This window comes from Ixodes scapularis, unplaced genomic scaffold (genome assembly GCF_016920785.2).
Source record: "Ixodes scapularis isolate PalLabHiFi unplaced genomic scaffold, ASM1692078v2 PGA_scaffold10__122_contigs__length_95168666, whole genome shotgun sequence".
Taxonomy (NCBI): domain Eukaryota; kingdom Metazoa; phylum Arthropoda; class Arachnida; order Ixodida; family Ixodidae; genus Ixodes; species Ixodes scapularis.
This window is the reverse complement of record NW_024609836.1, coordinates 44334378-44358523: the sequence shown is the minus strand read 5'-3', so window position 1 is coordinate 44358523 and position 24146 is coordinate 44334378. Positions and strand designations below refer to the sequence as shown.

General features: G+C 46.4%; 1 protein-coding gene across 1 annotated transcript; it reads left to right on the top strand.

Moving 5' to 3' along the window:
• The first annotated feature begins 3335 nt into the window (after positions 1 to 3335).
• On the top strand, positions 3336 to 23577 carry LOC120849557. The gene is made up of 5 exons (XM_040221783.2): positions 3336 to 3470; positions 12359 to 12525; positions 15167 to 15258; positions 21161 to 21238; positions 23414 to 23577. The coding sequence occupies exons 1-5, from the start codon at positions 3363 to 3365 to the stop codon at positions 23575 to 23577; spliced, it is 609 nt and encodes a 202-aa protein (XP_040077717.1). The 5' UTR covers positions 3336 to 3362.
• The last annotated feature ends 569 nt before the right edge of the window (positions 23578 to 24146 follow it).

Genomic DNA, 24146 nt, shown 5'->3' with positions numbered 1-24146 from the left:
CCATTGTCGGCGCGGCGGTTTGTTTCCGTGTTTTCTAAATCTGGCATCCAGTAGGCCAGGCTATCCTCCGGTTTTCCGGTGACCCACGACTTTCGCTGGGCTCGCCGTCTCCTCGCTCAGAGTTTAAGCCATTCGAGGTCGGCGTTAGGGCGCGTTAATGGCACTCCGACTTCACGGGTGGCTTCTTTGAGGACGCGCGACAGTGTTTCTGAATTGGAGGGAAATCCACCCTCTAGTGCCTCTCCAAGCAGTGTCCTGAAACGGTAGCAGTCGACTATCTGGCAAGTCTCAAGGGGGATTTCAGCGGCTTTCCAATGAAAATTGGAACGTGATCACTCCCCCAGATGTCCGCCTGAGGGGTTGGACTGAGCCTCAGGGACCAAGTTGTGAAGGTGAGATCAATCACGCTTCCCGTCACTCCAAGGGGGATAAACGTCTGGCTCCCACTTGCGATGTTTCTCAGGTCAAGTGCTTCGACCGTTGCCTGTAGCTCCCCGTCCCCGTGAGGAGTCTTGCTTCTCTCCCCAAGACTTTGAGTGCGCATTGAAGTCTCCGGCTATTATAAGCTCTCCCTTGGCTCGCACTCGAATGTCCGCAAGTACATGGGTGTCCCAAAGTGCGTTAGGGGCCACGTATGCCGAGACGATGGTGAGTGGGCGTCTTCTCCGTTCCACCGTCACTGCCACAAACTCTGCACCCTCAGTGCATAAATAATTGAGGTCCACCTCACTTTATGGCAGCTCTCGTCGCACGAGTAGTGCTGCCCGCGGAAACCCTCTTGCCACATGTGGTTTGCTGGCGTACACTACATGACCCGCAATGTGCATGTCGCTGGCTGTCATTCTGGGTTCCTGGAGTGCTACTGCATCGTAGGAGTTGTCCCCGCGGTGGTTGCGGAGCTCAGGCAGTCGCCTTTTCAATCCATTACAGTTCCACTGAAAAACTGAACAGGAAAGGGGTTGAAGGTGTTTGGTGATCCTTCTATTAATGTCTGCCATTGTGGATGAGTTGGTGCGTGTAGGCGAATGGTGAAAGATTGCTGTCCTGCAGCTTTGAAATCTGTGATTAATACTGGTGTATGAGGTGTTTGTACCTTAAATGATCTCATGAGAGCGTTTTACGAAGCGTATACGTTAGAAATCGGCACAGGACTTGTGATGAACAGGTTTCGTTCCACTGCAGTGCAACAGGCTGAGTTTCAATATGATCTGGTTCGTTTGTTCGATGCCATTTAGATTTCGAGTTACAGTGAAGAAAATGTTTGTACTGACAAGTAAGACCTTCTTGGAAAAGCTCTAGCATAGCATTGTAATAATGGGCTCTAGTGAGAGGACGGCTTTTATCACTTGATGAAGTGTCGATGTCTGTGACGTTTTGGCCAGTATCTTGCGAAAAGCGGTGAACATAAGTGGGATTATGCTTTAAACACAGAGTCAGTCTTTGTTCCACTTTCTTAGTTGGGTTCTGTCATGTGCATGTTGGAGGCCTTATGTGAAGTGATGTTTTGATGTGTGGTTTTCCCCAAAAAGAAGGTTTCCTAGGAACTGGGAGTGTAGTTGCGGTAGATTCAGCGGTGACCAGATTTGCAGATGCGCTCTTTACGTCTTCGAAAAGAGGGAAGTCTTGAGCAGTCAGAGACAGAGTATCGTTCGTGGAGGCGCTAGGTTCTGGCATGTCGTTTGAAGTCATTGTTTTGTTTGCTTGTCTTTTTGCATGCACAGCACGTTTTGCCTCAAGAAATGTAGTGTTGTGCTCTAAGTTGTACCTTTCTACTTCTGCCTCCCTTGCCCTCACTGGGCACTCAGGTGCGTTGGAAGCGTGATTTCCGTGACAATTAATGCAGCAGGGGTTGGCTTCGCACTTGTCGTTGTGGCGTTGTCCACACCGAGAACTGGGTTTCTTCTGCGCAGGCAGCTGCGATGTGGCCAAATTTGTGGCACCTGTAGCACTGCAAGGGGCGTGCTCGGTAGGGAATTACTTCTGTTCGCACAAGACCGACATTGACATGTTGCGAAACTACTTTTGTTGCGAACGATACTCGCACAACAGGGGATGTCTTGCCAAGGCGCTTCACTTCCGTTATGCAGGCGGTCGACTGCAGTCGCGTTTTTATGTCATGTTCTGTGCAGTCAGGGTCGATGCCTCGAAGGACGCCATAGCAATTTGTGCGGTCGCTAGGTAGAAAAGCACGCACCGGCAGTGCGCATAGCTTGGTTGGCTTCAGGAGTTCGGCCTTGAGTGCAGGCTTTTTAACGTCAACCGCAACGATATTACGAGCTTTGTTGACGCGAGCTAAACTAATCCTGCCTGGTGCGACGTTGTTCAGGTAGTCAGCGAGTTTAAATTTGCTGAGCGATCCAATTTTGTTAGTGTCAGTCGGCATTATAGTACAGTGATTCCGACTTTTAGGTTGGTTTTCTCTTTAGAATGTGATGCTGAGCTCTGGCTTGCCTTTCGTATTTTCTTGCCATGAACGACCTCGTAGTCACCGTCGTCGGAGTGCAACTCGTCGTTAGTAGACACGATTGTCGATGAGGAACTGGTCATTGTTTCAGCGGTGCAGTCTATGGGCGGAATCTCATAGCCGTCTTTGATGATCGTTGATGTGCCTGTCTGAGCTTCATCCATGTCGATGGACATAAGTGCATTCGATGACTCGATGTCCGAGGTCATATTTGTTGATGTCCTGGCCTCCCTTCAGGAGGTCCTTTGCGCACGAAAACCCTGTCTTTCTGTTACTTGCTAATCACCGAATATACTGTTTAAACACGCAATTTATCGGCTACGTAAGGAAAATTCAGAGACACAAAAAACGTTACCAGCAGCAGTGTCGTCGTCGTCTTCTTCCTTCGAGTGCGTGCTTAAAAGAATGCGTCACAAGCTTCTGTAGTGCGGTACGCGGAATACGGCAGCGGTTTGCTAAAAGTCTTTATTCCAACCAGAGCTCGGTGTTCCGACGTTCCAGCACGCACTCATCTTCTCTTATTCAATTCCTACCCACATAAAGAAATCTAGCTTTCATGGAAGACAAGCAGTACATCGCATTTCGACATAGCCTGCGGCAAATCACCGCAGAAAAGCAACCCTATTTTTTGTTGAGTATTGAGTAGATGCTTGCGCTTAGTTGAACTTATTTTATTTTCGCTGACCAACAGGTTCATGTGTGATGGTTGTAAGGCATTATTGTGAGCCTCACCTTTCTTGACTTCTTGAAATGAAGAAAGGTCATTTCTTGAAATGACCTTTCAAGAAAGGTCATTTCAAGAAATGACCTTTCTTGGTATTTTCCAGCTAGATGTATACGTATATATTTATCAAAGCTTTTCGATTCCTTTGCTGAGGCCGAATTTTACCAGAAAGATATGTTTGTATTGGTCTGTGCAGCTGCGACTCTTATAGCCTGCCGCGATGCATGTGCTCAATCGACTGAAGATAAAAATCAAGTTCAAGTGCACAACGATTCAACAAAGGTATGTACCGCGTTTCCTTAAAGTTGGAACGCACTATAAAGCTTGGTAATACATTTACAGAGATTCAACGCACATGATAGGCGAGCTTTGCCTTCGTAAGCGCTGCATTTTTAAAGCTAGAAAATTGTCAATGAACAATCACGTGCATAAATTGTGTCCGGCGTAAAAAAAAATACAAAAAATATTTTATTGCAATATTTATAGAATGATGTTTACTGCATAATATTATCTAGGGAAGATATATGTCTTGAGCCGGATATTAAAATGCCTGATGTTCTGTAGGCTTTCACCACATGAGGAACTGCCAAAAGCTTAAAATTCGAGACCTAGTTTTTGTAGTGTGAACAGATACTTCAAGCTGTGCTAAAATCTAACTCCTATTTAAGCTTAGGTCGAACCAAATGGCTTCGGTTAAGTTGACGCTCCATGCCGGAGTGGATGTTCAGCTGAATCAAATCTTTCGAGTGTAGTAACTGATGGCGAATTCCACTGGGCGTTTTGGAGCGCGCCGGGATCAGTCGACCAGATCCGGATTGGAGCACAAGATCCGAACGGGGTCGCGCCGCCTACGGATCCCCAGTGGAACATGACCACTGCTCCGGGATCGGCGGATGCCTTCCCGTCATTCAACTGCCCGGGAATCCCCTTTTCACGGCCGCCGCGGTCGTTTCGAAGACATTTTCGCTACGCGGCGCTAACACGTGTTCGACGCACGAGTGGCAGGAATGGCTCAGGCGCTTCTAGCAAAGATTGCCGGAATGCCGGTAGCGCGGCAAATACCTTCTCTTCTCCTTCCTGGAAAACGAACCGGCTGTCGAGCCAATGGGCAAGCAAGCGGCCATTACGAATTCTTCTGATGTCGAGACAATCTAGGAGCCCAGCCCGCCACGTGCTTCTTCTTCTTCTGATGCGAGATGCCCCACGAGAAAAGAAGTCACGTGTGTGCGCCGAGGGCTGGCCCGGCTGGCTTCCGGTTGAATCCGCCGAAATCGTGGGAGCGACTTTTCTCGTGGCGAATTCCACGGGTCGTTTTGGAGCGCGCCGGGATCGACTTTTCCGGAGCGAGCCTATTTCACTGGGCGATCGGGATCGAGACGAACGTGTTCCACTGATCGTTTTGGATTACCTCCCGCTCCAGATCTCGATCTGGATCCGAGAAAGTCGCTCCCCCGATTTTGGCGGATTCAACCGGAAGCCAGCCGGGTCAGCCCTCGGCGCACACACGTGACTTCCTTTCTCGCGGGCATCTCGCCTGATCTCGCCTCAGAAGAAATGGTAATGGCCGCTTGCTTACCGCTTGGCTCGACAGCCGGTTCGTTTTCCAGGAAGGAGAAGAGAAGAGAAGGTTTTGCCGCGCTACGGGCAGTCCGGCAATCTTTGCTAGACGCTCCTGAGCCATTCCTGCCGCTCGTGCGTCGAACACGTATTAGCGCCGCGATTGCGAAAACGTTGATACTTGGAACCAGCCGCTACCAGACACCTGATTTGTTTCAAAAATACCCAGGATGTTTTGGGGCAATGAATCGATCACATAGCAGGCGGTAGACAAGTAGACAGCGTTGAAAAATATTTATTCCACCGATTGTTATGAAGGCCGATGGTGTCGGTGTCGCAGTTTTGAAGCACTGTCAGTTCAGCTCAACACCACGTTACAAAAGACGGTTTGGGGTACTGCCGGTGCTAACGCAATTTCACAGTAGAAATAGGAATTGCATGAAAGAACCGGACAGAAACACTTCATACGGTGGCATAAATGCCGAACATATATCAGCGATGTCACTTTCCTCGGTTAGGGCTATCTGCTTTGTCAACGAATGATGAACATCTCGGTAGAATAAAGAGCGGAAACTACTCCCCGTGTCAAGTTTTCGAATTACAGCCACTGGTTGATGTCGTGCCGTGGTAATTCCCGGCCCTTCGAACGCACTAGCACTGTGTAGAGTCACATTTCCAGCGATTCCGCGCCGCACACGAACGAAGGTAAACAATCAAGATGGCAGAGTGTTCCCCGTATTGTCCTCGCCGTCAGTGCGGTGTGACAGCGTTGTCGGATAACAAATCGGGCACACTGTTGTTGGGAGGCAGCAATATGTTGCCCGACTGTTGTTGCCGCGATGTGACAGGGTCGCCGGCAACACGATTTCCCCGTGTTGTCGGATAGAGTTGTCCATCTGTCCCCTCAGTGTGACAGGGTCTTTACCCCTTGGCTCAACAGCCGGTTCGTTTTTTAGGAAGGAGAAGAGAAGGTTTTGGGGGCCGCGCTACGGGCATTCCGGCAATCTTTGCTAGAAGCTCCTGAGCCACTCCTGCCGCTCGTGCGTCGAACACGTGTTAGCGCCGTGATTGCGAAAACGTGTTCGATACGACCGCGGCGGCCGCGGAAAGGGGATTCCCCGGCAGTTGAATGACATGAAGGCAAATGCCGATCCCGGAGCAGTGGTCATGTTCCACGGGGGATCCATCGCCGGCGCGACCCCGTTCGGATTGTGAGCTCCATTCCGGATCTGGTGAACTGATCCCGGCGCGCTCCAAAACACCCAGTGGAATTCGCCATCGGATCCAGAGCGAGATCTGGAGCGGGAGCTAATCCAAAACGACCAGTGAAACATGTCGGTCTCAATCCCGATCGCCCAGTGAAATAGGCTCGCTCCAGAAAAGTCGATCCCGGCGCGCTCCAAAACGACCAGTGGAATTCGCCATGAATGATTTACCTCCACTAGGAGGGCGTCGCGTGTTTTGGTCTTTTTCTTCTTTGTCTCACAAATAAAAGCCCCGTGAGAGTTGGAACGCGGGTGCGATCGAAGCCGGGTGTCTGTTGTCTGGATCTCGGTCGACGACCACCGAGGCGAAGTTATAACAACTGGCGACGACGATGCGATGAACAGACAGCATGCCGAAGTTCCACGAGTTCCGACCGGACGAGGAAACGTTCGACGACTACCTGGAACGCTTCCAGATTTTTGTGCAAGTGAATGCTGTGAAACCAGAGGATGCGGCGGCAACGTTTTTGAACTTCCTCGGGACAAATGCATATCGCACTCTTAAAGAATTGCTGGTGCCCGCGCTTCCGATTTCCAAGAACTTGTCAGAATTGACATGTGTACTCAAGAACCACTTCTCGCCGGCCAAGTCTACCATAGCGGAGCGGACGAAATTCCACCGGAGGTACCAGAAGGACGGCGAAAGCCTGGCAGACTTTGTGATTGCCCTCAAGAAGCTGGCCATGACTTGTGACTTTGGTGAATTAATCGACACTGCTCTTCGAGACCGGTTCGTTGCTGGTTGCCTCGATGCCGAGATTCAGCGACCGCTTCTCGAGATGGATGGCAGTTCCGAATTCGGGGACGTCTACAAGGTGGCACTGCAGCAAGGGAACTGGCTACAGAGCAGAGTAAAGAGCTGCAGAGACAGAGCGGTCCAGATACCACCGACGTGCATCGGTTGTGGGACAGACAAGACCAGGAACAGCAGCGACAGCCAGGAACTGTCTGCTCTCGATGTGGTTCTGCGCATGAACCTTGTAAGTGTCCATTCCTTAAAGCGAAGTGCTTCAAGTGCGGAAAAGGACACATCAAAAGAATGTGCAGAGGAGAACAGACCAGGGGTAAGCCAAAGAGCTGGCCTAATCTGGGCCCCGGAGACGTGTGCGTTGTACGTTGTAACGTAGTCGCGGGGGTGCCACCGGTTACGACTACGTTGGAAATAGCAGGTCACGAGGTAGAGTTGGAGGTTGATACGGGCTCTGCAGTTACCCTTATGCCAGAAGAGGCGTATCGAAAGATTCTACCTCGAGGAGTGCTAAAACGGTGTGAGCCCAGCTTGCGTACGTACACCGGGGAAAAAGTTAACGTCGTCGGTGTATCCGACGTCGAGGTAGCTAGCGGTCATGGGAAACATGTGCTGAGTTTAGTGGTGGTAAGAAACGGCAGTGTGCGGCTACCTACGCTGCCTGGTAGAAACTGGCTGCAGCAAGTAAAGCTGGCCTGGAGGTCAGTTTTCGCAGTTACAGCAGAAGAGAAATCTCTTGAAACATTGAAAGTGTTGTTTCCGTCGGTGTTTAAGAAAGAATCCGGAGCAATAACAGGATTCACGGCAAGCCTTGTTTTCAAGGATAATGCTCAGCCAGTGTTCTGCAAGCATCGTACCGTTCCCTTTGCGTTTAGGGACGCTGTTGATTGCGAGTTGAGGAGAATGATTGACGATGGTATCTTGTCTCCTGTGAAGACGAGTGACTGGGCAACTCCGCTAGTCATTGTTCCGAAGCCCGGCGGAAAGATTCGTATCTGTGGCGATTACAGTGTCTCAGTAAATCCGAACTTGCGTACGGAACACTACCCCTTGCCAATGGTGGACGAGTTGTTCGCAACGTTCACGGAGTGCCGCGTGTTCACGGTTCTTGACCTGCGTGCTGCGTGTTTGCAACTGAAACTTGATAGCAACGCAAGGAAAGCGCTGACAGTAAACACTCACCTCGGTCTTTTCGAGTTTTCGCGATTGCCGTACGGCGTGTCGAGCGCTCCAGCTATTTTTCAGGCTACCATGGATAAGGTTTTGCTTGGGTTGCCGAAGGTTGCATGTTACATTGACGATCTGTTGATTGGAGGCAGGAACCATGATGAATGTTTCGACAATGTGAAACGCGTGTTAGAACGACTTGCCAAGCATTGTGTGAGCTTGAACCTGGAAAAGAGCAAGTTTTTTGTGGGCGAAGTGAAGTACCTTGGGTATATGCTTGACAAACACGGGCTCCGGCCTTGCCCCGACAAGGTGGAAGCGGTCAAAAGCGCTCCGCCTCCTACAAATGTACATGAGCTCCGCAGTTTTCTAGGAATGTTAAACTTCTACGCCAAGTTTCTGCCAGACTTGGCAGCATTGCTGCGGCCTCTGTACGACTTGCTAGAAAAAGGGGCTGAATGGTTGTGGTCAAAAGAATGTGATGAGTGTGTGAGGAAAGCTAAAGAGCTTCTATGTAGTGCTGATCTGTTGACCTTGTACTGTCCAAGTAAGCCTGTTAGGTTGACCTGCGACGCTTCTAATTATGGTGTAGGGGCAGTTTTGGCTCATGAAGTGAGCAAGGGAGTTTACAGACCGGTTGAGTACGCTTCAAGGACATTGACGACGGCCGAACAACACTACTCGCAAGTAGAAAAGGAAGCGCTTGCTATCGTATTCGCTGTCAAGAAGTTTCGTAAGTACCTTTTCGGTAGAAGATTCGCATTGGTCACTGACCACTACCCTCTCACCACACTTTTGAAGCAAGGGCAGAAGTCAACCGGCATGGCAGCTGCACGTATTCAGAGATGGCGACTTCTGTTAGCTGAGTACGACTTTGTGATCGTTTTCGCGAAGGGTACCAGCATTAGTCACGCCGACGCCCTTTCAAGGCTCCCCCTTCCCGCGAAAACAGAAGACTGTGACCAGGTTAACTTCTTTTCGCCGCTCGATCATGTTCCGATCACAAGCTGGACAGTGCAGGAGGAGACTAAAAAGGATACCCTACTACCTCGGATCATCGAACTCACGAAACGAGGATGGCCTAAGAAAGTAGACGATCCGGACTTAATTCCCTTTTTCCAGAGAAGAGAAGCGTTGTCTACCGACCAGGAATGCTTGGTATGGGGCACGAGAGTGGTCATCCCAAAAACATTGCATGACGTCATCATCCGTCTTCTACACGAAGGGCACCCAGGAGCATCTAAAATGAAGATGCTGGCGAGACAGCATGTCTGGTGGGCCAGATCACTGTTTTTGTATATATTTCCTGTGAATAAATATTACTATTACTATTACTAACGTGCGACGTCTGTCAAGCAACGCAGAACAACTCCCCCCGTGCTCCGGTTCAACATTGGCCTTTGGCTACTAGGATCTTCGAACGCGTGCACTTAGATTTCGCACAGAAAGATCAATCCAACATACTGATCCTAGTTGATGACCACTCAAAATGGCTGGAAGCCATTCTAATGTCGTCTACGACCTCTTGGCACACCATCGAAAAGCTGCAGATCATATTCTCGCAATTCGGGTTGCCAGAGGAAGTGGTCACAGATAATGGACCACAGCTGGTGTCTGAAGAGTTCAGATCCTCCATGCGTGAAAATGGAATCTTGCACACGACAACTCGTCCTTACCACCCGGCATCCAATGGACTTGCCGAACGCGCAGTTGAAACGGTGAAGAAGTCCCTTCTGAAACAGGCGCTGGAGGACAGGGAGCGGAGTGGAAAAAGGAGCATGCAGCTGCAGCTGTCAAACTTTTTGTTCCAGTACAGAACAACTTCCCACGTGGTAACTGGGAAGACGCCGGCAGAGCACTTTCTTGGGCGCTTGCCACGGACACGTCTTGCCTTGTTGAAACCCGGTTCTGCTTCTTTTCGGCGAGAAAAACAAAATGAAGCCAAGAAGTCCGTTGACACCCAACAGGCAGGGCCGAGGGAGTTCAATGTCGGAGACAATGTGTGGGTGCGAAACGTGAGAGGGGAGGAAACGGGATGGGTAAGAGGAAAGGTGACGAAGAAAATTAGTGCTCTTACATACTTGGTGCGAGTCTTTAGTACGATTCGTTTTGTACACTGTGATCACCTGAGGCCAAGATCCCAAAATGTATTTGATACTGAACGGAGCTCGCCGGTGGACCACGGTGAGCCGGCAGCATCCACGGATTCAGATGACTCGGACTCGGAGCCTGAGAACCACTTCAATAGTCATGACGATGACGAACCTGGTGTGCCCGCTCCTTCTGTAAGGCACAGCACGCGAATAAGTAGGCAACCCCACAGGCTTACTTATTACCTGGTTGGCAGACCAAGTTGAAGTGTTGCTGTTGTACTGTGTAACGTGTGTTTTGGATTAGTGTGGGGAAATGTAGTAACTGAATGATTTACCTCCGCTAGGAAGGCGTCGCGTGTTTTGGTCTTTTTCTTCTTTGTCTCACAAATAAAAGCCCCGTGAGAGTTGGAACGCGGGTGCGATCGAAGCCGGGTGTCTGTTGTCTGGATCTCGGTCGACGACCACCGAGGCGAAGTTATAACATCGAGAACATGCGTGTAAGGAGATATGTTTTTATTATTATTAACGATATCGAATTGAAATTTCTACAGTGTATGTTGCTTAATCTTCTCTTCATAACAAATAAATTAGATTTTATATAGTTTTTTTTAAGGTCTTCGATGCACTGTATGCTGAAAAAAACCATGCTCTTGCACACGTGAGGCATGACAATATACTTGAAAAGCTTAGTAAAATAAACTAATTTACTTGTTTTAAACCACTGAGTGCAATGAACAACAAAAATAATGTGTGCGATGCTTCTTTCATTTTGAAATAACAAAAAAGAGAAAAAATGTTATTTCAAGGGGCTAACAAAGTTTCTTACGTTTTTTTATAAATAAAAATATACATTCTAAGTAGATCTAGATAGTTGCATTGTACATATTCTAAAATATATGCATGCCAAATTTGGTAGCAATAGGACAATATTAAGGGGGCGGTGCAACGATATTCAATTGGAACGTTTTTCACTTTATGCGAGCTTACTGTCACGAGTGGGACTCAAGGATACTCTCACCTGACATAACGCCACTGGCCAAGAAACTCCTTTGGTGCGATGTAATTTCAAGGACAAAAGCGAGCGTTTTCATTTAATCTCTCCTTCGCGAAACTTGTTGACGTAACGTGGGGATCGCAGTACACCCAAGTGACGATATTTGAATGCGGTTCATAGATTGGACCCGAGCATTGCGTGGGCACTTGATTTGGGCTCGTGATAATCGATAGCTAGAGGAGCATTCGGTTAGTGCCCCGTGTCCAATCGCTGCAACGACGACAACAGCCGAGCCATAACAATGTCTGGGACTCAGCGCGTCTTCTGTGCTTCGCCAACCCCAGCGCGTTGTTATGATCAACATTGGCGGCATACAATCGGCTCCAGATCACGTGGCCGCTCATTCCCGCTCCGAGTTGAGAAGATGAACGCTGCTCGTTTTTCTTTATTTTTTTTTTCTGCGACTTTGATTGGGTGTGGTGAAGAACAGACGGGTGTTTTACAGGTCATTAGCGTCAAGGATTCGTTCTAAGTGGTATTTGCGCAAAGTACAAAAATCGTTGCATCGGCCCTTTAAGAACAGCAATTCCTCGGCACAAACTGTGAAGATGCCCTAAAGTTACATAAAAAGAAAAAAACGCCTTCAAATGTTACCATTGAGGTGTGGCTATACTCATTAGCGGTGCGGAAAACAAAATTTGAATAAATTGCTCGGAGAAATTGAAGCTACGACGGCTAGGTCTACTTTTCAGTGTAAATGTGATGGCGGGCGACATCACAGCTTGAAGAACCACGTAGAAAAAAAATGGCTTAAATTCATGCCACTGTGGGTTGCCTGGAAGTCTTCAAATCCGCATTTGACTAATTCTGCGATCTTAACCAGCACTAATTATTTTATACATCAAATATGAAGATTAAAAAAATAATAAAACATCATAAAACCATAACTCAATCTTTTTTTTTTTTGCAAAATATTGTTTTTTTGTCACGCATCACCCCTTAAAAAGTTAATTACGCAAAACCAATGAAAATATTTAATTGTCCTAAATGATCCGCACACTGCTCGACACTACTATAATCAGTTACAGGTTAAAAAAAGTTTTTGAGAGAAAGGATGGCTGGGAAGGAGGAAGCAAACGGAAGGCTGGAGAGGTGAAAAAGAAAGACCTTCCTCTCCCAAGCCTTCCTTTCCCTCGAAAACTTTTCGTAACTTCTAACCGAAGCGCAAACAAGCAATCGCCATTTTTGTTTCTTAGACTCGAAGAGTTGTTATCAAACGTAGAAAGTGGAGTATTTTTCTAAATATTTATGAAGTCTAATGCCGAGGCATTGCTATTTATTTACAGCTCTTGTCTACAAACCGGACGTTTTACCTTCTCTACCGTTCCGTGAAAAACGATTCTGACTTTGCCGACGCACAGTGTACTAAAAGGAAGCACTTGGAAGGTTTTGAAAAGAGACAAACTTTCACAGTTTTAAGGGATATGCTTTACGTACATCACAAAGGTCATATGTGCGTATCCATTCTTGTTTCAATAATCCTTAGAGCAACTTGGCCGTACTGGTCGAAATAAACAAGAACATGCCAACGCCCCTTGTTTGGCTTGTTGGTTTTGCTCAAGAGAAACGCTTGTCACCAAGAATAATCTTTTGATGCAAATCCTCAATGCTCAAGTTCGTAAGTTTCAAAGGCCTTTAAAACGACGTGTAATACGGATATCTGCTCGGTGTTGGGAAGTACTATAAGTACATTGTACTTAAAGTACTACTTCAAGTAGGTTTAGAAAATATGTAAGTTACTTCAAGGACGCTCTCTGAGTCCATACTTGTACTTAAAGTTTTTTTGTTTTTTTTTCCGAGGAAAGTACAACTCCCGACTTCAAAGTACATTCCCCAAATTTCGTTTCGGTGAAATCCAGCCGTTTCAAGGACAACGTGCTCGTCTCCTTGATTTTCCTGGTAAGGTTAGATCCAACTTTTAACAAAAAAAACTTCCAGCCTTTCCACACTGGTGAAGGTAGAAGACCAGCGAAGCTGTATTATGGTGAGAATTAAGTTATGGACGGCCGCAAGTCGGCCAGCCAGGTTGGAAAGGAACTAGAGCCTCCCTATGAAAAAGCTGGAAAGGTTGCGCCATCTATAAGCGACGGTGGCAACCAGACAACCGGCAAGCCGGTTGTCTGGTTGCCGAAATTGTTTATAGATGGAGGTAGCTGTCCAGAGTTTCGTGTTATCATCTGTTTTCTGACGGACACGATGCTGGGGAAACTAGCCCTTAACAACTCCTCTGTAAAAAAAAAAAAAAAAAGGCGTATCGTTATGCGTATTTTGAGCCATCATCCAGTCATTTCTCTGCGTGAAGGAAAGGTGCCTATAAGCTTGATACAAATAAGTGCCGTATAAGTTTATCGTGTTTAAATAGTTTCAGCCACCAGCGAGAGTAAAACAACTACTCTTTGGCCACTTGACTTAACCCAATTATTCGCCACCATTTCCCGAAAATTACTGATGCACCTCCAATTACCCCCAAGGCAACGCATACTAGTAAAAAAAAAAAAAAAACACTCTATAGGGAAATAAAATTGGGAATATTGAAGAACTGTGTTAAAAAGTACTTGTGCTTTACTTTTAATGTACATTGTATTTACATTATTTTACCTGAAGTAAATTGCGCCTAGTTTACTTCAAGTACATAACCCTTCATTTACTTTGTACTTTACTTCAAGTACTTTTTATGTGTACTTTACCCCACACTGCATCTGCTGAGGCCAATACTATAATATAGACTACACACACTGACAAGCTGGAGAAATACAGGATGTTGAGTTCACAGTTATTGCTTTGTTATTTGTTTAGCGTTTTTGTTGGCTAATCAAGTACTATCATTTGCTGTAAAGCGATAATAAGGTGCTCTGGATTCTCCCCGGCCTAACTATAATTATATTTGGTGTTTTAGGTTTTTATATGTTGCTAATTCATTGCACTGGTTTCGCTTTTGAACTATAGATATTCTAGTTTTGTATTGTTTTAGCGAATATTGCATATTTATGAAAGTTTATAGTGGTTATTTTTTTCGTAACGTTTGAGATACCTTCTATCAATCAAAGACTACGTGGTTTTTGATACATTTTTCCTCGTGAGCACTGATGGATTCGGGTTCGGGGAGTAATGAAACGTCAAATTGGAAGGTGACAATGCGAACATTAAATTCTCTTAAAATGTAGAGCAACATGACTCGTTATGTGCGCCTTACGTACATTGCTCCTTATCGGTTACAAACGTATCTTAAAAAAACAAAAACAAAAAAAAAGACATTAATTCGGTATGCCTTTGTGTTTTGTGTTTGCTTCAACCGAAGGCACCAAACGCCGCAAGTTTTATTATAAGCTTCATAGATGTTACCAAATAAACAAGTAGAAAAGCAAATCAATAAAATATTGTGCCATCAGCTAAATTTCCCACGCTTTTCACGAATCGGCAATCACACCACTAAAATAAGAAGGAAAAAATATCGCCCTTATTACTTACGACAAAACTTACGACAGATGCAAATATATCATAGTTCTACTTTTCTGCCTTACACGCTAATTGCGCACCATCGTCGGGGTGTCTTTTTCAGTCGTCTGCCACTTGTAATGCATAAAACACTTTAGGAAGTTAAATTCCTTTGTCAGCTTCAAAGATAATTTCCCTAGCACAATAACTGTGGCATCACCTTTAGTCAACTGTTATACCCATTTTCAAGCTTGAAAAAAAAAACACATAATTTAAACCTAGAATAGGAAGAAATAAAGTTAGCTGCCCCGATGAGCGAGCGAGTGGTGGCGGTGATTGAAATACGGATATGTTTGTCTGGGCCAGTTGTACTAGCGCTCTACCCCGCACCCCCCGTGTGGCGTAGACCGCTAGTACAACTGGAACAGGGATTTTAATAAGAAAAAGAAAGATGACAAAAATATAAACGGAAGATAAGCTGGCTTTTACTCCTGAAATCACACTGCGAAAACCAAACAAAAAATGGAGTGGAAGATCCACTAGACAGCCCCATATCAATATAAATTTAAAAGCTGATTTTGCCAATCATTGAAAATTGGTGTATCTTTCAAGCCTCAACCTACAAATACAATGTAATGTTTTTTTCTTTTAAATTCCAGAAACCGACATCACGTCGTGATCACTCCGAATAAATCGAACGAAATTCTCAAATACAATGACTCGATGACAACCAAAACCATAATGTTTCCATGTAAGCCCCTAATGTATCCTACCAAAACCTAACGCGTGGTAAAATAAAATGCGTTATTCGGGTTCAGCTCAGTCCAAAAACTTGTTGGGCACCCTCAATGTTGGCAATTTTCAGCAGCATAGAACTCTATAGGGATTGATGAACCATTAAAGCTACCAGTATTAACTAGAAATAAGTAAAAATAAGAGTCATGATTATGTACAAGAAAAGCCGGGGCAGAAAGCAGTACACTTTGAAATTCAGTATTTAAGAAGCGATCATTGTAATTTGTTTAGAAAACTATATTGAGTCTAGCATAGTATAGGCCACGTGACATCAATATATAAATATATATATACGTAGGTCACGTGACTTGGGGTCACGTGACGTCAGGTCATGTGACATCAACTTTCCCGCCACTTTAGTGGTCCCGTGACGTCAGGTCACGTGACGACCATTTTTCTGCTCAACTTAGCAGGGGAAACTAAGTTGGGGCATATAGTTCTGATGACGTCAGGTCACGTGACATGAATTCCCTCGCCAAATATAGCGGGAAAACTACATTGGTGTATGGGTCGATTTCAGTTCAAGTAAGTTGACGTCACATGACATCAGCTCATGTGACGTCAGTTTTGTGGGGAAACTGAATTGGGTGTAGAGATTCTGTAATATCAGGTCACATGACAAATTTTCTCACCAACTGCTCTCTCCCCTCTTCACTACATTGAGGGTATTTGAAATAAATAAATAAGTAAAATAAATAAAACTGTAACGGGGAAACTGAATTGGTGCTTAGGTCACGTGATTTCAATTTCCCCGCTAAATGTAGCGGGAAATGCACGGAGGGACAGCATTTCTGGATTGTGGGGGTAACGTTAAAATTCATCTCATGCTTTAAAAGATTACGAGGTGCCCTATTCGCAACTCCAACCCCCTATAGGTGGCGGGACGGTAGCTCCAAGATGGCGGGAGAGACGGGGATAGATTCTCCAGGATATCCCGTGCGCCTGCTCGCTGACGTTGTTCAGCGCGCTAAAAATGATTTATTTGTCTACAAATACGAAGCGGTTAGAGAGGGATCATATTACAGGTGACGGATATGCTGACGCACGTTAGGAAAACGATCATGCTGTTATTTAAAAGTTGCAGATACCTCGAATTGCGAAGCTTTGAGGTGGGCAAGCGCGTTTTAGGCACCGGCCACGCTACTGTTTGTGGCAGAATATTTTCGAGGGTGATGAAGGTATGTTTGCGCTTTGCCTGGCCATTAGTGCTCTAGAGCCGCGAACGGTGACCGTCAAGCTTCGGAAGTGCAGCGTTCACAGTGTCTTCGCGTCACAGCCTCACAACTCGCTGCTCACCGTCTCGGTTTTAGTGTATTGCAACACGTAATCAAACTGCTCTATGGTTATTGATAGAAAGTTTGTTACCGCAGGCTACCGTGCAGTGTAGCATTGCAACCGCAAGCTCGCGCTGCGCCTTTGAAGCACAATTTTTAGTGCGCGCCAGAGCGTTGCCGTGCTCATCACTGTAAAAAAAAAAAATGTTGTAGTCCTTACACCCCTTGTCACATATACGACACTCCAAAACTTCGGTTCGCCGTGCATCGCCATGCAGCCCACTGACGTCAAACTGACAGCCCCAACTTTTACGAGAGGCTTGATGACGGCGCAATATAAGATATTAAACAGCTGAAGTACGCTTCAAAAAGACCCCCCCCCCCCCTCCCAAAAAAAAAAAAAACAAAAAAAAAAAAAACACCGAGGTTTTGCAGGAAAACCAAGAAAACTCCGATTTTTTTTTTTTTTTTTTTTTACTGTCATTTGCACTATATTTAGGCTATTTTAATAAGTTGCACAACTCGGCTATCAAGTCGCTCGTGAAAGTTGGTGGCGCCGCATGAACGTCAGTGCGCTGTACGTCCATCTGAAGTTTAGGGGTGCCGTACGCTATGCAAAAACTGCCTATTAACATAATCGGCGTGTTTCGGAGTTTTATTTATTGCCCTGTCAAAAAGAAATATTTTAATACACCATACATTTTTGTACCGTGTTATTTGCAATATTGCGGTCCCTATGGCCAAAACTGCGCGTTCGAAGCTCCCCTCACAAACGGCTGGCGAACACAGACGCGCTTGAAATGCTTCGTGCATTTCTTTATTTGCTTTGTAATTACCCGAAAGCAAGTACGAGTATTCTGTCTTTTTAAAGTGCTCGGAATAAATGGTCATGTTCCTTGTAACGGCCTTAAAACGCGAACCCATTCCCGATTTGTATTGCTCGACATACCGTTGCGCGTCGAGTTTTCTCCTACTTATGGCAAAGAATAGACTTTCCCGTAGACCGTACTATACAAATCATTATTAGCGGGAGCGTTTTCCGTCCCGTTGAGCACAGATTGAGTTGGTGGCCATACACAATACCAGAAATCCTCAGCGTATGCGATACACGAAAAGTCCTTAATGAAATTAGACATCCCGGTCCTTCGTGCAAGGTTTTTGCAAGGCGGAGCACAATAATTCCTTTTAGATGCGGAGCATCTCTTGCTCGGGTCTATGTCCCGCGGCGTCGTAGTCCGCACTCACACTACGCATGCGCAACTCTCCTCCTTCCCTCCCTCCAACAGCTGCGCGTTACTCTCTCCGCTCTCTCTCTCTACCAGCTGCGTGCACTTCGTGTGCGTTCGCTTCTACTCACACCGCGCGCGCATGCGCAACTCTCCTCTTCTAGTCTTCTCTCCTTCAAGTGTGAATATAAGCAGCGGTAGCGCGCTGCGCGCGTTCAGGGGAGGGAGTGGCCGAGTGGGCTAACGCGTCTCAGCTCGGAGCGTGGAGCGAAAGCTTGCGCTGGGAACCTCCTGGGTTCGATCCCCGCCGCCCCCGCCCGTTTCGATCTGGATGAGTTTCGTACCGGCACACGTTCGTGTAATCACTATACTGCGTGATGCACGTTAAAAAATTACACCATCTTCCCGAGGGGAACATGGGGTGATGCGGAGCATTGCGGAGTTTCCAACAACGTTCACGCGATGTGTGGTAACCAACGCAAGTTAACAATGTTAATATACAGTTTTAGTGGACCGTACGCTATAGCTTTGCGTACGCAAGGAGATTGCGGGTTGTGAGTGCGCATGCGCAGAACGCAATAGAAGGGCTAGCGTATTGCGTACGCACGCAACGCTGTGGATTTTGCGTTGCTGGCTAGCGGGCCTTGCGGGACGCTCGGACTCAACGAGAGCGCCAGATCTCGGACTCAACGAGAGCGCCAGTTTCAAGATGGCGGTCAATTGCCTCGACTGGCGCAGCAAGGGCGACGTGGTGTTTTCGAAGTTCCGTGTTACGTGAAATTGCATGGCGTTCAGCTCGGCGATTCTTTCTGGGACCTACCGCGGTTGAATCAGATCACCCTGCAGCTGAAGGAGTGCACAGTGAAAATGTTCCCCGCTCGCAGTGTGCGTCGACGCTGCGATCTGCTCAACGCTAAACCTATTCGCGCAGTTCATCGCCGACGGACGAACGACTCTAAAAGAAATCGCCGAATTTCTCGCTATGCACTGGACATCAGGGTCATGAATTTCATTCCGCAATAGCATTGATAAAAGGTGTCGTTTCAACGGATTGATTGACGGAGGCTCCGTGATCGAATTTGGCTACGCACTCTTAAGCCTGGTTCAGACAGTTTCGTTTGACTGCATTTGACTGCGTTGCGGCAGCGAGAAACCAGGACATCCCTGCTACTTATATCGCGTGCTAAGATGATTCTTTGAATTTGATTGCACGCTTCATACGAAGTACAGATGTGCCGGTGACTCGCTTCCGGTTCTCGACGCAACACAGTCAAACGCACTCAAACGCATGTGTCTGAACCGGCCTTTACTCGTAGCCTCTGTACCCCGCACAAAAAGCGCTATTGACGAGGCAGCTGCGGCTTGGTTTAATTTTAAATAAAATGTTTGAGCATGTTTTCATTTTCAATATTTCTTTCCAGGAGCTTGGTTGCACTATAAACACGCGGAATTCTGCAGCTCTAGCAAATCTAACCAAGATCATGCGCGGTGTTCACTCGAAAACGTAACGCACAACTAAATTCGGTCCGAGCAGGTCATTTTTAGCGTACGCTATACTATTGCGTATTGCGTACGTAAGAGCCAGCAACGCTATACTAAAACTGTCTAATAACACCGTTAATAACGATCCGCGATGCTCCGCATCACCCCATGGTTCCCCTCGGGAAGATGGTGTAATTTTTCAACGCGCTCACTTTTTTCGGTAAAACGGTTTAACGCATCAAGGTCGACTGTCCCTGCCACCGTTTCCGCGCCGCCGCTGCCGTCACCGCTCCTAAGGTTCTCTGTTCGTCCACGAAAAGGAGAGCGGCGCGCTGGAGTTGCGAATAGAGCCTCTGAGAAAACTACGCTTAGAATACGGCACCCAATTTTCTAATGTCCTTCTGGGCGCCGCCATTTTGATGCTTAGAGCGAAGTGCAATAGACCGATCGCACTAAGCGTTCCACGCATAAGTGACGTCGCCATAACTGTACCTCGCAGGTGACAGATGCCAGAGCACGAGACAGCTCGTGCCATCCCGTATTCTGCTCGTGCATATCCGCAGCGGTGGCGCAGCGAAACTGGCTGGTGAGATCGGTCAATTGGTGATAGTTACGATTCGAGAATGTTGCTTCCTGAGCTGTAGGTACGACTTCAGGAGGATCAGGTGCCACTGTTTTTGTTCCGTCAAGTACCGAGTTAACATTTATGAAGGACGGGAAACCGTTTCCTGCGGTTTCAAATCACGCCTCAGATAGCTGGCAACCAGGGTGTAAGATAGACAGGTGGGGAAACGGCCCATAGAAGCCTACCGCAGCGCCGTGACCGGATTGTGTACTCGTCTGCTTGCGGGTACCCCCGATTGGCGACAGATGGCGCTGCGGCGAGAGGAAAAAAATGGGAATCGGATTTGCGTGGAATTTTATGGGAGATTGCGCAAAATAAACCGAGAGCACGATAGTCCTTCATTAAAAATCTACGAGAAATTATCTCTGTCAGTTTAGCCGGTCGCCATCAGTCGCCCACCCGGAGTGAGAGTTCGCGGTGCTCCACATAGATGGCGCCACAGAAAAAGAGAAAACCGAGGAGGATACAATGCGGTCACTCATTTGGCTCTCGTTTCCCCACCTGTCTATCTTACACCCTGCTGGCAACCATGATTTTAAGCACCAAGGTGGTCGAAGTGCCCTTACTGTGAAGCGTCGCCTATTCAGTACCCCTGGTGGTATACTCATGTGGGCCTAGGGTCCATAATGCCAACTCGGCGGAAGACAATCGTTCCAGGTGCTTTTGGTGCTTGAAATTATGGTTGCCAGTTCCCTGAAGCAAAGTTATCTGAAATCGCAGGAAGCGCTTTTCCGCCGTCCAGAAATGTTAAAACGATCCGGGACAGAGCCAAAACAATATCGCGCCTGTCTCGAGCTCAGGAAGTGGCCTTTTCAAATCGTGGAGACCCTTTTTTGGAAAGTGCGCGCCATCGCCCGTCCGCAATTTTTTGACCACGTACTCTGAGCATAATTAGGCACGGACTTGCGTCAGCACACGGCGAGGACTCGGCTCCAGTCACGAGCCTCGTGGCCAAGAAATGGCGACCCTCAATGTTGCTTAGTGGATTTTTGAAAAGTGCATAAGCACCAAAATGGCGGCGTGCACAAGAGAATCGGCGGATGGAGTGACTAAATGAGCATAGCTTATACTGTAAATCTGAAGCGAGAACCAAGCAGAGGTTTCTTCGAGGTCCATGACAGCATAGAACTAATTAGTCTAGAAACTGGTTTCATTGGGGTATTTAAGGGATATTGTTATAGCATTGCAGCGGTTAACAATGTTATTCACTCGATACATGTTGAGAACACCCGATTCCTATTTATAAATTAGTCCCAGGACCGAAATATGAAGATCTGCTCTTTACCGACTATTCAACCTGCTTCACGGTGAGAAAGCCCACAAATGGCGGTAAGCGAGAATTTTCCTTTTTGTCCTCAAGTTTCGCATTATGTAGTATGATATTTTTTTATTGGATAAGCTATGATTAAGACAAAGTGTGAAGTATCGGGTAAAAGAAAATAAACAAGGCATGATAGTTATGTGCAGGTTGCTTAGTCTTCAATTTCCATTCTTTGATCTAATGCTCGGGCGAACCAGAGGCAATCAAGTTCTTTACTGACCCACTAAATTCTGAGCCCTGTTACTAAAAAAAAACGAATTTTTAAAATTAGTAGCATTCTGTGTTCCTTAACATCTTGAGCTGAAAACATAGTCCTTTGAGGGAAACATCGCCCTAAACAAACATTTTGTTTCCATTTTAATTTTACGAACCCCATTTGAAAAGTAATGAGACCGGATATTTTATTCCAAATTGGGCTCTGATTATTTTTTTATGTTCAAAGTAACATATTTTACATTGAATATATTTGTTAGAATGTTTAAAAATCAAAATAAATGTACAATAATGTTTTACGACACCACTTCCATGCGTTGTGGCCGCAACATTGTTCGCTATCATCGTACAAAAAAAAAGTGCATTTTTTTCTTTAACGTTACAAATGGCTGGGATTTACGCAGAGATAAATCCGGGCTATATTACGAGGGCTACAGTGCTCTTACCACTCCCTAAAGCTTAAAAGTGCCTCCCCCATACTTACACAAACACGTCCTTGTCGTCCGCCATGATGACATGTATGACTCTGAGCAGGCACGTAGCCAGGATTTTGATTTGGGGGGGGGCCGCCCATAACAAAATGCTATATGAGGGGGAGGGGGGAGAGGAGGTTTCAACAAAATGAAAGATTACGGGGGGGGGGGCCCCTCCCCCCCCCCCCCCCCCCCCCCCGCGGCTACGTGCCTGTCTCTGAGGTGTCCCCGTTCACTGCGACAGAACGGTAAATAGAAAAAAAGACACAGGGAAAGGAACGTAGAAAAAAAAAAGACGCAGGAAAAGAAACGAATGCGAATGTATTACCTCCGTAAACATTAGCACAACGCTGCCCATCTACCCTCTTGCATAAAAAGCAAACACGCAGTTTCATTAGTTCTCAAACTGCCCTCGTATACTATATAGATACAACGAGTAACTTTATAGTTCAAATTGTTGTTCGGTTCAGATCACTTCTTCAACAGATGACTTGTATAACACAAATAAATTAAGAAGACTTGATTTGAAGCAAAAACATAATGCGCATGTCTATCATGTCGTGACGAACAGTGGTGGCAAGTATAAATAAGGGTGCTCTCGTACAACCTCTGGGGTCGCGAGCTCATGGCGTATAGATTAGACGCAACAAAAAGAACTGAATTCGAGGATTCTGCGCGGTGAACGAAGACGGCGGCAGCATGGGATGTTGACAGACGTTGTACGACTTCAGCTAAACACAGTAGGAACCCGGCGTTGGTTTGAGTAAATTCATACAATGACCCTATGCCTAGCATATGCCAGCCCATATTTTTATAAACCATGTCCAGCTACTCATCAGGCTTACATAAGATGGACTGGCAATTCGTAGTTTTCTTAGATTGTGGAAACCAGCTGAACTTACAGAAAAGGGTGAGGAGAGAAAGGAGAAAAGGCATCCGATCGCTGGATACCAACTATTTATTAACCCTCGGCTTCGTCTTCTATTGTTTTCCCGCCAATTTTATGATCGTCACTTGGAAATCCTCTTCTCTAATGGCTACCGGACCGTCGAGAACACATTTAGAAAGTTTTAGGTAATCGTGTTTGCACATCCTATATGCGAGACGTTGGGCCATCCGGTGTATACGAACAGCGCAGTTCTGTGGTAGCGCATTGCTCAGTACCAGACGACCCATCGTGTAGCGTATGGGGTGCGCAAAAAGTATTCCCTAAAACTCTCGACTATTAGATGCTGTGTTTACGGATATCTTCACTGCCGAACAGGCGCAAAGCTTCTCGAGCGAGTTTACCTTAAATATGGCTACACCAGGGCCCGGACACTCTTTCATGTCGCCATTTCTCTCCTCGTGCGCAGCCATGTTTCGAGCAGGATTTTCATTCGTTCGGCGCCGTAATCGTCCTAGCGGGTCACTTACTTCATCGGCTGTCTTTTTTGGAGAATTTAGTCTGATACTACTACGATGAAAAAATATCGATAAAACATTTTTGTGTTTCAGTGTACGAGTTGTGGTCGATTGGCAGGCCGAATCTTACAAATATAAACCCAAAGTGCCGTTCTGCCTACGAAGAGGATCCCGATATTTCTGGCCCCTCTGTCGCTAGACCAAAATATGATATCTTCGACGAGACTGTATGCTGCCACACAAGGCCCATTGAATAAGAACCGAGAATCGATGAAATCTAACACTAATAAAACACTGAGTGCATGATTTGTTTAGGTTTGCGTCGTGATTTGAGTCCCTAAAAAGCCAATGGGACAATAAATCACTTTCTTCTTGTGTCTTTTATTTTGTCTCGCAAAAAGAAAAGACGACAGCCATCCTTTTATTTCGTCCCTGAGCTCCTCCACAATTATATTAAAGTACTTTCTTAAGTTTCAGGTTTTGATTTACTTTCCAAACATTCGTGAGCTAAGAAAACGACCTCTCAAACAAAACGAATTCGACTTTAGATGTGGAGATAGCGGGAGGTTGGTCTGCCAAGATAATGGTGAACGGGTCACGCTCTAGATGGGAAATGTCACCAGACATCAACATAACTTTTTTTTTTTTCAGACGTACGTACGCGCTATCTAGTAGCCATTATTTGGGCACACACTCGGAGCATGTGCACGAGGGCTGAATCAGTGTTCGGCGTGGTCTCGGCTCAGCTCTTATCGAAAACGAGTGCTGCGTCAGTGTTTGGTAAGGATCATAGCACACTGACATTAATGAGCACAAAACGGGCCCA

Excerpts from the sequence above, each read along its gene's own strand:
- LOC120849557 (XM_040221783.2), top strand. The coding sequence starts at position 3,363 with ATGTTTGTATTGGTCTGTGCAGCTGCGACTCTTATAGCCTGCCGCGAT. Across the intron at positions 3,471-12,358 it reads TGCACAACGATTCAACAAAG|CTCTTGTCTACAAACCGGAC; the intron begins GTATGTACCGCG and ends ATTTATTTACAG. Across the intron at positions 21,239-23,413 it reads GAGAAAGCCCACAAATGGCG|TGTACGAGTTGTGGTCGATT; the intron begins GTAAGCGAGAAT and ends TTTGTGTTTCAG.